The sequence below is a fragment of the Sebastes umbrosus genome, chromosome 10, assembly GCF_015220745.1.
Source record: "Sebastes umbrosus isolate fSebUmb1 chromosome 10, fSebUmb1.pri, whole genome shotgun sequence".
In the NCBI taxonomy this organism is placed as follows: domain Eukaryota; kingdom Metazoa; phylum Chordata; class Actinopteri; order Perciformes; family Sebastidae; genus Sebastes; species Sebastes umbrosus.
Window position 1 is genome coordinate 18,238,613 of NC_051278.1, and position 12,858 is coordinate 18,251,470.

General features: G+C 39.2%; 1 protein-coding gene across 3 annotated transcripts in view; it reads right to left on the reverse strand.

The window, feature by feature from the left end:
• Window positions 1–12,858, reverse strand: part of wdr27 (WD repeat domain 27) — a 48,760-nt gene extending 35,902 nt beyond the window's left edge. Inside the window, exons 1-12 of one of the 3 annotated variants that reach the window (XM_037783136.1) lie at window positions 12,465–12,853; window positions 10,450–10,591; window positions 10,010–10,134; window positions 9,766–9,879; window positions 9,591–9,642; window positions 9,251–9,321; window positions 9,038–9,152; window positions 8,821–8,923; window positions 6,580–6,671; window positions 6,326–6,390; window positions 5,054–5,166; window positions 3,375–3,448 (exon numbers count right to left, since the gene is read on the reverse strand). In XM_037783136.1, coding sequence (XP_037639064.1) covers window positions 3,375–3,448; window positions 5,054–5,166; window positions 6,326–6,390; window positions 6,580–6,671; window positions 8,821–8,923; window positions 9,038–9,152; window positions 9,251–9,321; window positions 9,591–9,642; window positions 9,766–9,879; window positions 10,010–10,134; window positions 10,450–10,591; window positions 12,465–12,602 — 1,204 coding nt within the window. In that variant the 5' untranslated portion in view covers window positions 12,603–12,853. Of the gene's footprint in view, window positions 1–3,374; window positions 3,449–5,053; window positions 5,167–6,325; window positions 6,391–6,579; window positions 6,672–8,820; window positions 8,924–9,037; window positions 9,153–9,250; window positions 9,322–9,590; window positions 9,643–9,765; window positions 9,880–10,009; window positions 10,135–10,449; window positions 10,592–12,464 lie in introns of all 3 variants that reach the window. The other 2 variants (XM_037783135.1, XM_037783137.1) reach the window with 2 other exon arrangements.

The following is a 12,858-nucleotide window of genomic DNA, read 5'->3' on the forward strand; positions in this document are numbered from 1 at the left end:
TTCCTTGGATTTTAAAGTGAAATATGAGTTTGTCTAGGTACATGTTGTTTCTTTATCTGTCCAGCCCAAAGGATAATGCTGTTGATACTTGGGTCAAATTGGTATTGTATAGTATCAACAAAGACATTATGAAAAAGTACATTTCAGCTTGAGAAAGGTCTTGTGACAGGGGTTGCTTCCATGTAGCACCTTCCTCCATTCCTCCACTGTGTTGTGTGTGAGGTTGGGTACTGGAAGTTGCTTTTGATCCAGAACAGATTACATGCAGGAAATTTTAGGCCAGAAATCTAATTACCTGGCAACACAATCACTTTGCATTGCTCAACAGCCCTATTAACCCCCTGTTGATATATAATGGTCATTTAGTTTTATGGTGCAATAAAAATCTCATAATTTACGCTGACTTCACACTAGACGCTATTTGAAGCAAAGAGAGGGTTTCAGAGAAAATTTCCAAGTCGAGTCATATCTGCGTAAAACCACAGCGGTTTGCTGTGTGCTCCCTTTACAGCACTCATTATGTAAATTTGAGCCTAAACTGCCTTAACCATTGCAGCAAAAAAAGTCTCATGATATTGAACTCTAGCTCAAAACATCAGGATTTTTAGCCTCTGATGCAACAGCTAAAGCAGCAACAAATGCAATACAATAACTTTCTATCTGGTGTATTCAGGTATGTACCTGTAGGACCAAAAACCAAGTGGTTGTTAGGATTAACAAGACTTAAAATATTTTTGGTTTCTGTGATTTTTAGAAGTGACAGTGATTTGTTTTACAGTTTGGGTTCTCAGCACTAGCAGGGACAAGGCTCAGGCCGGCCCCCGGAGTTTATTCTAAAATAAACTCTTGTTCCCAGTCAGAGAACAGGAGATGGGAAAACGCAGACCTCCCTCTGAGTTAGCTGTTGAATGTGGCCCAAGAAAAAGAAAAAGAAATAATTCAAGCTTCTAAAAATGTATAAACCGTAGCAGGTATGTGTCTCTAAGATATTATTTTGACTGTAACCAGAGTCTCTGGTATGAGTTATTGCCTTACTGACCTGTGAAAAGTGGGTCACACAGTAGGGGAAAGGAGCGAGAGTAAAAGTAAAAAGGTATCAGAGGCACGCTAACTGAAGACTGACAGGAATTACAAATATGGAGCCAAACTAAGGGTCTCCCAGCCATAAAAAAAATCATGTAGAATATGCTGGCCATGTGGAACATGTATGTAGCATGCTGGGGGGAAATGAACAAAGAGGGCAAAGAATGTACTACTACATGTAGCTATGTCAATAAAATACTAACTACGATATCAAATTTTAACAGACAGCTAGATGTGAACTAGATTTACTAAACACTAAGATGCTCTGTACAGCAGTTGCTGTAAAGCAGTGACTAATGACCCATTAGACAGAGGCATGAAATACTTTCCTCTTTCATTCAAACTGGAATAGTCAAGGCCTCGCAATTCCCTTGTTTTTCCCATCTCACTCCACCCAAAACTAGCAAAGGAGCTCTAAAAAATGGGGCTGACATTGATGCTTGATGTTCTATGCCATGTCAAAGTAGGCTGATGTCTTGCAACAATCATTCAGATCAGTGTTTCCCAAATAGTTTTCCTGGGGACCCATTTTTTAAAAATGACAAATCATCGCAACCCCGATTCACAATAGGCCTCATATATAAATTGTAAGAAGAGAGAATTTGTGCGTAAATGAACGTTCCTGACCATCTTTACTGCCATTTCCACATAATATTATATTATCTTGTAATCTCCCTCACAAAAAATAACAAGGCTAGGGAATTACACTTCGGACATCATGCAAAAACGTAATGGCAGCTGATTATCATCATCTCAAAAGGCCAGGAGTCCTGGTTCACTTCATGATTATGTAACGTGGCGGTGTGACGTGACAACGGACATCTAATCTGCACACGCAGTTCTCTTAAAAAAAAAAGCTGTACCAGACTTACAACGGAAAAACATTTTCCTTTCCAGGAATCTCAGAGGTTTATGGTGTAATTTGTATACAGTTCTGCAGAAATCCTTAATAATATAGAGATACATTGGCGCAGCATGGTGGGTTGCACTACTCTGTAAATGTTTGCGTTTTTTTGGTCTGACAGTTCAGTCATAGAGCACCTCTGGACTCCCGTGAAGATCCCCTACATAGTCTGGCACTGGCAGCTCCCTTCGCTCCAGCTGTGGGGAGCCCGGCTAATACTGGCTTCCTCAGCGGTAGCTCTCTGTAAGAGCAACATGTGAACCACAGTATACTAGGTCTTCAGCAGAATAGGTTCAAGCTGCCAGATCCTAATGATACACCAAAGAACCATAAATAGGATCACTTTACCTCGGAATCCACTACTGCAAGAAGCAACCGTACAACACAATGAGCTCATTAATGAGAATGTCTCAGTCTGAATGTGTTGTACTCTCACTGTTGCATCATTTGAAGCACCTGCCTATCAAGGTGACCAGATCCCAACAAACCAAATGTGGGACAAAGAGTATGTTGGTGTGGGACAATGTGGAACACATTGCCAAGACTGAGAGGTAGTCTACAATTTTGATATAATGTCTACCTAACTTAAATAATAAACATTTCTATTCTGCCACTTAGCTTGTAACATCTGCACATCTGTTTTTGAGCCGCACGTTTCTTGTGAGACTTATGAACTTCGTCGCTTCACAGTCTTTGTTGTAGCTGCTCTTCCTTTTCTTTGTGGTAGTTTCCATCATATTCTGCCGAAATCTGCATAGTGACTTTGTGGTAACTCGCAATTTTCTCCGTTGGGCGTAGCGTAGCAAAGACTGTGAAATGTTAACCTGCACTTGACCCACATGTGCGCAGTTTGACAGCAAACACAGCCCCGTGATGACAGCCTTCCCCGCTTTCTTCACAGCTATTGGATAAAAGCCAGATTTTAAAAAAGCGTCTTTCCTGCAGCGGTTTGACTTTTGAAAACTAGAGCCAATGAAAATGTGGGACATCGTCTCAATATGTGGGACGTGGGACAAGGGTTAAAAATGCTGTGCTCGTCACCTGGTCAACCCTACTGCCTATGTGGCAAATGAAAACTGAGGGAAATTTAATTATGACATCAACACTGCCCACAATGCAAAGCATGGAATCTTTTCCACCCTCCATATTTACAGATACAGTAATGAGGAGTTCTTGTAATAGCCAAACAGACTTTCTATAAACCTACAATAAGTACAATTTAAGAGAATTGTCTGTGTCCAAGCAAAACAGACAACGAGCCAGACATGGAGTGAACTATAAAATGGGTCATACTTTTAAAACCCAGAGTCATCAAACAGCAGTAGCTTTCTTTTTATTTGATGTGCGTGAACATAAGTGAGAGGGGAGTGGGTGTTCTGACGCTGACCTTTCTTTTTAGGATGCTCGGGCTCCTTCTTCTTTAACTCGGCATTCAGAGGAGATTCAGGCAGTCGAGGAGAACTGAAAACAAGGGGAGGGGTGAAATGGGGGAAAAAGAGTTACTGGAAATGAAGGAGCAAAGCATTTTCCAGCATTGTGGATTATTAGTTCTTCTAATTCTCAGTACCATGATATTGTTGACTCATGAAAAACAGATGTCAAGAAGAATGGTTATAATATGCAAAGTTAATATGGAAATGTCAGAGTCAGAAGGCGTTACAGGCAGGACGCCAACTGAAAAATAGAACACACTTCTGTATATGTCTGACTGCTGGTGAGGTCAGGTGACCAGCGTCTGGGAGTGAGCAACAGTCTACAACTGCACTGTTTGGCTAATTTTAACAAGCTGACATGATTGTGCTTCGGCTCATAAATTGCAAATTTGTTAAAGCAGAAAAACACATAACGTTGATGAAATTATCATTATTTATTGGTGCTGCAGGATGTTTCTACATAATCCTTTATGGAGGTACAGGTAATGGATTGCATTCCTTCCCCAGAGGACAATTTAAAATGTTTGGCATTTATAAAGTGATGTTATTATGAGAGCAATAAGTATGATTTCTGGATTAATTTCGTACATCCATCCAGAACGTACAGCTTTATTAACCCATGTGGATTTAAAAGCTTAGACATATAAAGAATGCTGACAGAGTTAAGTCATTCACTGAGCAGAGCAGTTCCAGACGGGAACCAAATGATTACGTGAGCTACAGAAAAGCAGTACTTGTGTCTTTTGTAGATTGTTTCATTAAATGGAATGTAATATTGTCACTGAATAAACAAATGACAGAAAACCTGAATATTATTTACAATACAAGCAGCTGAGATACATAGTACAGTATTTACCATCTAGTCCTTTAAAGGGGACCTATTATGCTTTTGAGCTTTTTCCCTTTCCTTTAGTGTGTTATATAGTTTTTTTGGTGCATGTAAAAGGTGTGCAAAGTTACAAAGACCAGAGTCAATGCCAAAGGGAGTTACTCTCCCCCACAGAAACACTGCTCCTGAACTTCCTGAAACGCCTCGCTGGAAGTCCCATCTTTTCTTCCGTAACGTGGTGATGTCACCAAGTAACACATTTGCATAATGGCTAGCTTGGCACGCCCTCAAACAAAGCTAGTGAGAGTGGAGCTGGAGCTGAGTCCAAAGAGTTTGGTTTGGTTGACCAATCACAACAGAGTGGGCCAGCTGACCAATCAGAGCAGACTGGGCTTTTGGGAGGGGAGGGGAGCAGGAGCTCAAACAGAGCGTTTCAGACAGAGGGTGAAAAGTGGTAATGCAGCCCAGCTGGTATGAGAAAAATAAAGTGCTTTTTGAACATTAAAGCATATAAACATGTTCTAGAAACCCTAAATACAAGTATGCACCTGAAAATAAGCATAATAGGTCCTCTTTAACAAAAAACCTGGGTTCCAGCCCCTGCGTATACAAGACTACTGTAGGCCAGGTCAAAGTGTCCCCGAGCAAAATCTTTTCAAACAGAGCTGATTTGTTACTGAACTTTGATCTCTATATTGAAGGGAGCAAGCAAACAGGTAAATTTGTCCTCTAGGGGGTCAACATATCAATATACAGTATACCAATGTAGTCTCACTAAATATTTGCCTTTAACTCCAGGTTTACCTCGGGAACACAGAAAAGCCTTCACCACAAGCCGAGGTCCTCCTTAGGTCACACAGACGTAACTCCAACAGGACCACACATGGAGTAAACAAAGAGCTCACTAATAACACCATCTGTGTGGAGGATTTCATAAAATGGATCATTAAAACAATTGTATTACTCCATAATTATTTCAAAAAGAAACATTAAAGATATAACTTTATGAATAATGTTGAGGAAAATACCGACAATGGAAATTCAGGGTGTTTTTTATGCTGCACTATAACATAATTGCTTCTCTGTAGGAACACAAAAAAGGGGCAAACCACAGTAAAATCTTGTAAAATATATATTTCACATAATCCTAGAGTGTATTGTGAAAACAAAGTTTAAATACTAATTACAGGGGCACCTTAAGACATTCAAAATTAGTGAAGGAAACAAAATAAAAAATTCCACATAGAACCTGAATCTGATATTTAATAGGGATTGATTTCAGTTGTTGTTATTATAGTGCAAAGGACATTTTTTAGGGCTACCAATCAATTACAAAATGTAATCACAATTAATCGCACATTTTTGATCTATTCAAAATTTACCTTAAAGGGAGATTCGTCAAGTATTTAATACTCTTATCAACATGGGAGTGGGAAACTATGCTTGTTTTATGCAAATGCATGTATATATGTATTACTGGAAATCAATTAACACAAAACAATGACAAACATTGTACAGAAACCCTCACACGAACTGCATTTAGCATAAAAAGCTACGACAAGCTACTATGACGTGTTGGTACCAATGGATTTCGTAGGTTTTTCTAGTTTTATATAACAGTATCTTCAATCTAGCTTTAAAACTGAGCCTGCTACAACCTCCGAAAGATCGATTTTCTTAATGCGCTAAAGAAATTAGTGCAGTTAAAACAAATTTGCGTTAACACGTTATTATCGGGTTAACTTTGACCTAAATTATAGACCTATAGACCTAAAATTTGTATAAATTCAATAGTTACACATGTCATATTATGGGACTTTTATCATCATAAACTAATAAAATTCACCAGATATGACAAAAGCAGCCAGGCCTGCACGATCTTCAGCAAGTGGTCTGACTCAAAGGATCACTTGCAACATGATACAAATCTGATTAGCTATTTAATTACAATTATTACAATTACAGGTAGTCCATATACTATATCATGGTCCAATTGAATGATAGAGGTCCAGTTGAAAGGATAATTTAGTGCAATGTCTTAATGTGGTTTATCAAGATATTATTGGAATTACTCACAGTGTTATCCCACCCTGGAGAGATTGACCACGACCCAGCCATTGTGATGCTCAAATTGGGGTAATCTATAAAAACAAACATCAGTCATGAGTTTGGTGTCAGTAAATTCCCTTTAGAGTTTGAAATCAATCAGTGTTTCTTAAAAAAGAAAGATAATCTTAAGTAGAGTAATGGGGCACTGGTTGTGCACAAATGCTTAAAAATATCACAGCAGTGCAGCAGCAATCGGAGAAGCCGCACCACCAGCAGCCTACCTTTGAAATATAGTACTGTTAGGAGTTCTGAGGTAGCCAGATCCACCACATACAGGCCATCCGAGCTTCCAATGCACAACCAGCTGTTCTCCCTGCAGGGGCCCACACAGAAACGTATGGAAAAAGTGTTACAGGATTTCCCTTTAAAGTATTTTTTTCCAGCTCATTTGGGGAAAGACAATGTAACCACATACTAAAGAAAAACATACTGATGTGATGAGTGGCAAGGCATGCACACCATAGGGCTAAAGGTCTTTATTCAAGTTTCCATTGACTTCATGTAGTCTAAACTATGTACACCCAGCAAGATGGAAACTTCTGCCACACAGAGGAGAAGGGAGAGGAAGCTGAGTCTGAAGGATCCTTTTCTTCCACTTCCTGCACTGAGCTACATGCTGAGGCTATAATAATGTTAAACAAACTTTATATTTTAGTGCATCATTATTTTCATGCTGAGCGTGTGCTTTTGTACAGGATGGAGACAATTAAAGCCATTGTGTTTGGACGTTTATGGGATTTTTACACCATTCAAATTGTTGGCTTGTAGAGTGGCATGCACTGCTGTAAGCCACAATGAATCTTTAAAATTCTACCACTGGGGGGCGCCAATGTCTGAATTTTAAAATTCGACACATAATGGATTTAACATTATAACATTAGCATTGGACCTGTTAAACAATGACTAATTTGAAGCATCAGAATCATTTTTAGTCTTTGTCACACCCAAAATATAATGCACTGTACATACTCTGTTATACGACACGATAGTTAGGTTTAGGAAAGAACTACATAAATGGGTGTAAAACCACTACATTTGTACAGTGAAAATGACACTGAACTACAGTGAAAATGACAGAACTAAGTGAAAATGACACAGAACGTTGTGAAGAGGAGACACGAACGACCAGCTGATTGTAACGTGACGCACAGGACAGGAACAGCGGTCTCCTGGATGAAAGCCCTGTGTTTGTTGGACCCATCCACCTCCGCTCCTGCCGGCTCGGTGAGTGTCTTTTCGCTCTTTAAACTACGTCACCACACTCCAGGTGCGCTTCCTCGGAGCGTTTACTGTTGCCAAGGGTGGGTTTACATTATAGATAATGGAACGCCCGGTGCGTTTCATACGGGCGCTAAAGGAGTGCATTGTGCGGCGGTACCGAACACCGACGGCCGTGACAAAGCCTTGGTATTTGATGCCCTGAGAATGAGAACGGGCTGGTGGAGCTAGTAACTTTTCCAGCTGCATATTTATCCCATAATACACATTAGCAAAATTGTTTAAATTGTTAAAGCCGGTAAAAAGGTGGTTGCAGATGGACCTCATGCGGTTGATGAACTACGCTAGAGCGTCTGTTCAAGGTAAAGACTAAAGATTATGTAGATACTGCTCTGAGATCATGTGCTTTGCTTAGGGCAATAAAGAATCAACGTCCATGTCATTCCAGTGGTCCACAAAACACACAGAGAGTTATGTCCGTGCTTTTTAAGTGCCTGCTTCCTGTCATAACATCAAATGTTTTAACAGCCTGAAGCAGTTTATGCTACGAGCCTGCAAAGTTTCCTGTGATGTGTGAAGTTTCCTGTGACGTTTTTCTGTGACTGCGTTGACACGTGCAGAATGTAGCTCATAAAGATGTGGCGTTTAGTTCAGGATTTTTTTTCCATGCTTTTGTGGCAGTATGACATCTATGTAGTGTTACTCCCATTACAACTGTGTTTGTACTGCTTTTGTCATATTTTCCAGGATCACATACAAGTTTTACCTTGTGGAAATAAGAACACAATTGCGCACTTGAGAATGACCACAGTGTTGACAGTATCATGTCTTGCTTCAACATTAAGATTCCTTGTCACAAATGAAGTAAAACAGTTCTTCTTTGTGGTGAAGTCACATTATAAGGTCCATTAATAATTTTTGAGCACTTGGGAGTGAGACTTGTCTCTATGCTGACACTATGAAGTCCACCTTGGACTATGTGATTTCCCCCTCTATCTATGCATCCATTCATCTTATAACTGCTTATCTAGGTCTGCCAATTCAAAGGAAATGCTCCTGGAAGTCAGGCATTAAAAAGTAATAGACTTCAGCATCAGTTTATCACTTCTGCAACTGCCCGAGCTAAACATGGCCTATCTGGTATACCAGTCAGGAGTCTCTTGTGGTAACCATGGCCCAGAAATCATATACCTACTGCAAATGTTTCACACTGTTTATGAATGATGTGGAGATTATTCACTTACTTTTTATGATCACTACTGGTGTCAGTGAATGAGCTACATAAAGCTATTCTGAGGACAGGTTTTGAAATCTCCACTGTATCCACAGCTGATTTTTCAGCGAACCCTGGAAGAAAATATCAAAAAAAGTAGTGTAAAAGTAGATCATTCATGTAGCTGATCATCCACAAAGCCAGTACTAGATATGCTCATTGTTTTATTGATAGATCAGTAACATCACCTGCTTGATCGCTCGCAGTCCCTTGGTGCATTTGATGTCTTTTTTCCATCTTCTCAAGGTCCATTTTGGTCACCAGGTGACACTTGTGGTCATCGGGGAGTGAAAAGCACCACAGCTAAACCAAACAGGTGCAGGTGTGTTAAACAGCTTGTGGAATTTCATCCTCTGATGGTGATTATGAACTGTTATGGGCTGTGTGCCTCAGTAACTAACCTGTCCATCAGTTGAGCCAGTGATAAGGTGCCTGTTCTCCTCCAAGAAGAACACACTGAGCAGTGGAGAGGCTGAAGCATTGAAGAATTAGCTTTGGGTACGTTAACAGAGAATGTTACATTTTCAATCATTTGGCAAGCTCTGACTCTAAAAAATGTTTACTCGTAAAGTTTAAAGTGCTTGTATTTAAGCCTCACCAGTGTTTACAGATAAGCCTTGACACCTATATTTGGATACTTGTTTATTTATATACCACCTCTACTGTACAAAGTTAATGGAATGAATGGCCAAATGAATGACTGATGTTGTGTGTATTTTTAATACAGAAGTGATATCATACCTGAAAGCACAAAAGACTGGTAGCAAACAGCTTCAGTTTTTAAATCCCACACCTGAAAAGAAACATGGAAAAGTACATTTTAGTTATTCAAACTCAATAATAGTGTGTGTAATATTTGGTATAAAAAACAAAAAGTGATCATTTTGACTATCATTTGTGAATCTTAATTCAGTACCTTAAAAGTACGATCCTCTGATGCGGTGACAAGAACGTCTTTATTCCAGGGACAGAACTCTGCTGATGTTAAAGGTCCGAGGTGGCTGGTCAAGGTAGAGATCACTTCATGTCTCTGATGTGGAAAGCAACAATAAAACTAGGTGGTAAGATAAAGCTATGACCTGTGATGGTGAGCCAAAAATGTATTCAGCAAGTGTTCATGTGCACCAAAGGGAACTGAGAAAATGTGCATCATCTTGTACCTTTGAGCTGAGAATATATACAGTTGCCCCCGAGCACGCAGCCACTCGTTCATCTGAGAAACAGAATGAAAGATGGACGACTTCACCCAGTAAAGTCCCGATAACTGTTCCAGCTGCAACTTTACCTGCAAACAAATCAATTCAAGGAAGTTCATGACCATATGAGGGACCTATCTGGTAATATTCCACTAGATGGCAGGCTTGTTAAGATATTCACTCAGGAAAATGATCATATAAACAGCATATAATATGGTGTGTGCCACAAGTTTGCTCCATAACTTATTAGGGATTTAAACTAGTTGGACATTATAACAAAGGTTATGAAGAAAATATTGATTTCAGAACAAAATAAACAACACTGAATTAAACTAATGTTGAAGAGAATGCACCAAACTCTGACCAGGGGAGCCACTGCACGCACAGATTAAGTATTTCCTCACCCTCCTGTGTTCTCTTCTGGCACAGTTCAATATCCCAGACAATGATGTAGTCAGCAGAGGCAGAGCAGAGGAGAGCAGGTCCGCTTCCTTTTCCAAAGGTCATGGCACTGACCTCACCATGGTGGCCGGTTAGCAGCAGGGGCTGTGAACAAACATTTAGACTCTAGTAAAACACACAATACATTATAACAAATTATTTCTAAATCAGTGTGGATCCTGGATGACAGATTAAGAGATTAAGAAAATCAATGTTGTCTTTCTCAATCTTAAAAAACAACATAATGATATAACTACATGCAAGATGCTATTTCGTCTTACCAGATTGTGGCCAATATGGGCAAATATAAAGTACGTATTATAAGATAAGATAAGATATTCCTTTATTAGTCCCGCAGTGGGGAAATTTGCAGTGATTTTCCCCTCCATCTATGCATCCATTCATCTTATAACTGCTTATCTAGGTCTGCCAATTCAAAGGAAATGCTCCTGGAAGTCAGGCATTAAAACGTAATAGACTTCAGCATCAGTTTATCACCTTTGCAACTGTCCGAGCTAAACATGGCCTATCTGGTATACCAGTCAGGAGTCTCTTGTAGTAACCATGGCCCAGAAATCATATTCCTACTGTAAATGTTTCACACTGTTTATGTGGCCAATGTGGCTAATGTGGGCAAATATAAAGTACGTTTTATAAGATAATATAAGATAAGATATTCCTTTATTAGTCCCACAGTGGGGAAATTTGCAGTGATTTTCCCCTCCATCTATGCATCCATTCATCTTATAACTGCTTATCTAGGTCTGCCAATTCAAAGGAAATGCTCCTGGAAGTCAGGCATTAAAACGTAATAGACTTCAGCATCAGTTTATCACCTTTGCAACTGTCCGAGCTAAACATGGCCTATCTGGTATACCAGTCAGGAGTCTCTTGTAGTAACCATGGCCCAGAAATCATATTCCTACTGTAAATGTTTCACACTGTTTATGTGGCCAATGTGGCCAATGTGGGCAAATATAAAGTACGTTTTATAAGATAATATAAGATAAGATATTCCTTTATTAGTCCCACAGTGGGGAAATTTGCAGTGATTTTCCCCTCCATCTATGCATCCATTCATCTTATAACTGCTTATCTAGGTCTGCCAATTCAAAGGAAATGCTCCTGGAAGTCAGGCATTAAAACGTAATAGACTTCAGCATCAGTTTATCACCTTTGCAACTGTCCGAGCTAAACATGGCCTATCTGGTATACCAGTCAGGAGTCTCTTGTAGTAACCATGGCCCAGAAATCTTATACCTACTGTAAATGTTTCACACTGTTTATGTGGCCAATGTGGCCAATGCGGGCAAATATAAAGTACGTTTTATAAGATAAGATAAGATAAGATAAGATATTCCTTTATTAGTCCCGCAGTGGGGAAATGTGCAGTGTACAGCAGCAAAAGGGGATAGTGCAAAAAACAAGAAGCATCAGCTAACAGTAAAAAAAAAAGAGCTAAACAAAGTGTAACAAAATATGAACCATTTAAATAGAAGGAAGAATAAAAATAGGAGCAGTATATACAGTATTGACAATAAACAGACTATTAACAAAACTGCACAAGTGGAAAATGATATTGCACAGTAAGAATGAAATGAATGAATGAAATTCCACCTGAAAATATCAGGTTATTGTCAGTTTTTTGGTGTGTAAGTGGTCTACTCTTATTTACTTTTATTTAGAAATGTGTATACATTTTATATCTTTATTTTATAGCCTTTCCTTTCCCCCAAAAAAAGACTATAGTTAATATGTAAAAGACAAGATACAACTTAGCTACATTACAAAAACACTTGGGTCAAACTGTGGTTTGCATCTTGAAGCCTTAAATTGTGTTAGACAGTATAACCAAACTTAGTTAACAAACCTTGTTAGACAGTATAACCAAACTTAGTTAACAAACCTTGTTAGACAGTATAACCAAACTTAGTTAACAAACCTTGTTAGACAGTATAACCAAACTTAGTTAACAAACCTTGTGTTGTATGTCCACATTACTGTAAATCAGCATGTCCTTTCCATTCAGTGGTAAACCACAGTATGAGTGACAACATGCGAGCTGTCGGTGTGACTGAAGGCTATCACAAGCTAAACTCAGCCTTTCAATCACCATTTTTGCTAATAGTGAATATAACGCTACTTAAATCTCGTTAAAGGTGACCGAGGTGTCATGTTTAACCGCATACAGTTACATTAGAGTTGAGTTATGTTGAGAAAACATTAGGAGAGGAGCTTCTTCGACGCAGAGTGGACACATTAAGCAGGTGGTTACCATGGTGGTTACCAGGACAACGACACTACATCAATTTCCGTTACAATAGATTGTCTATAGAAAAGTGACGTCTCACATGTAAGTTTAAAAAAAACAA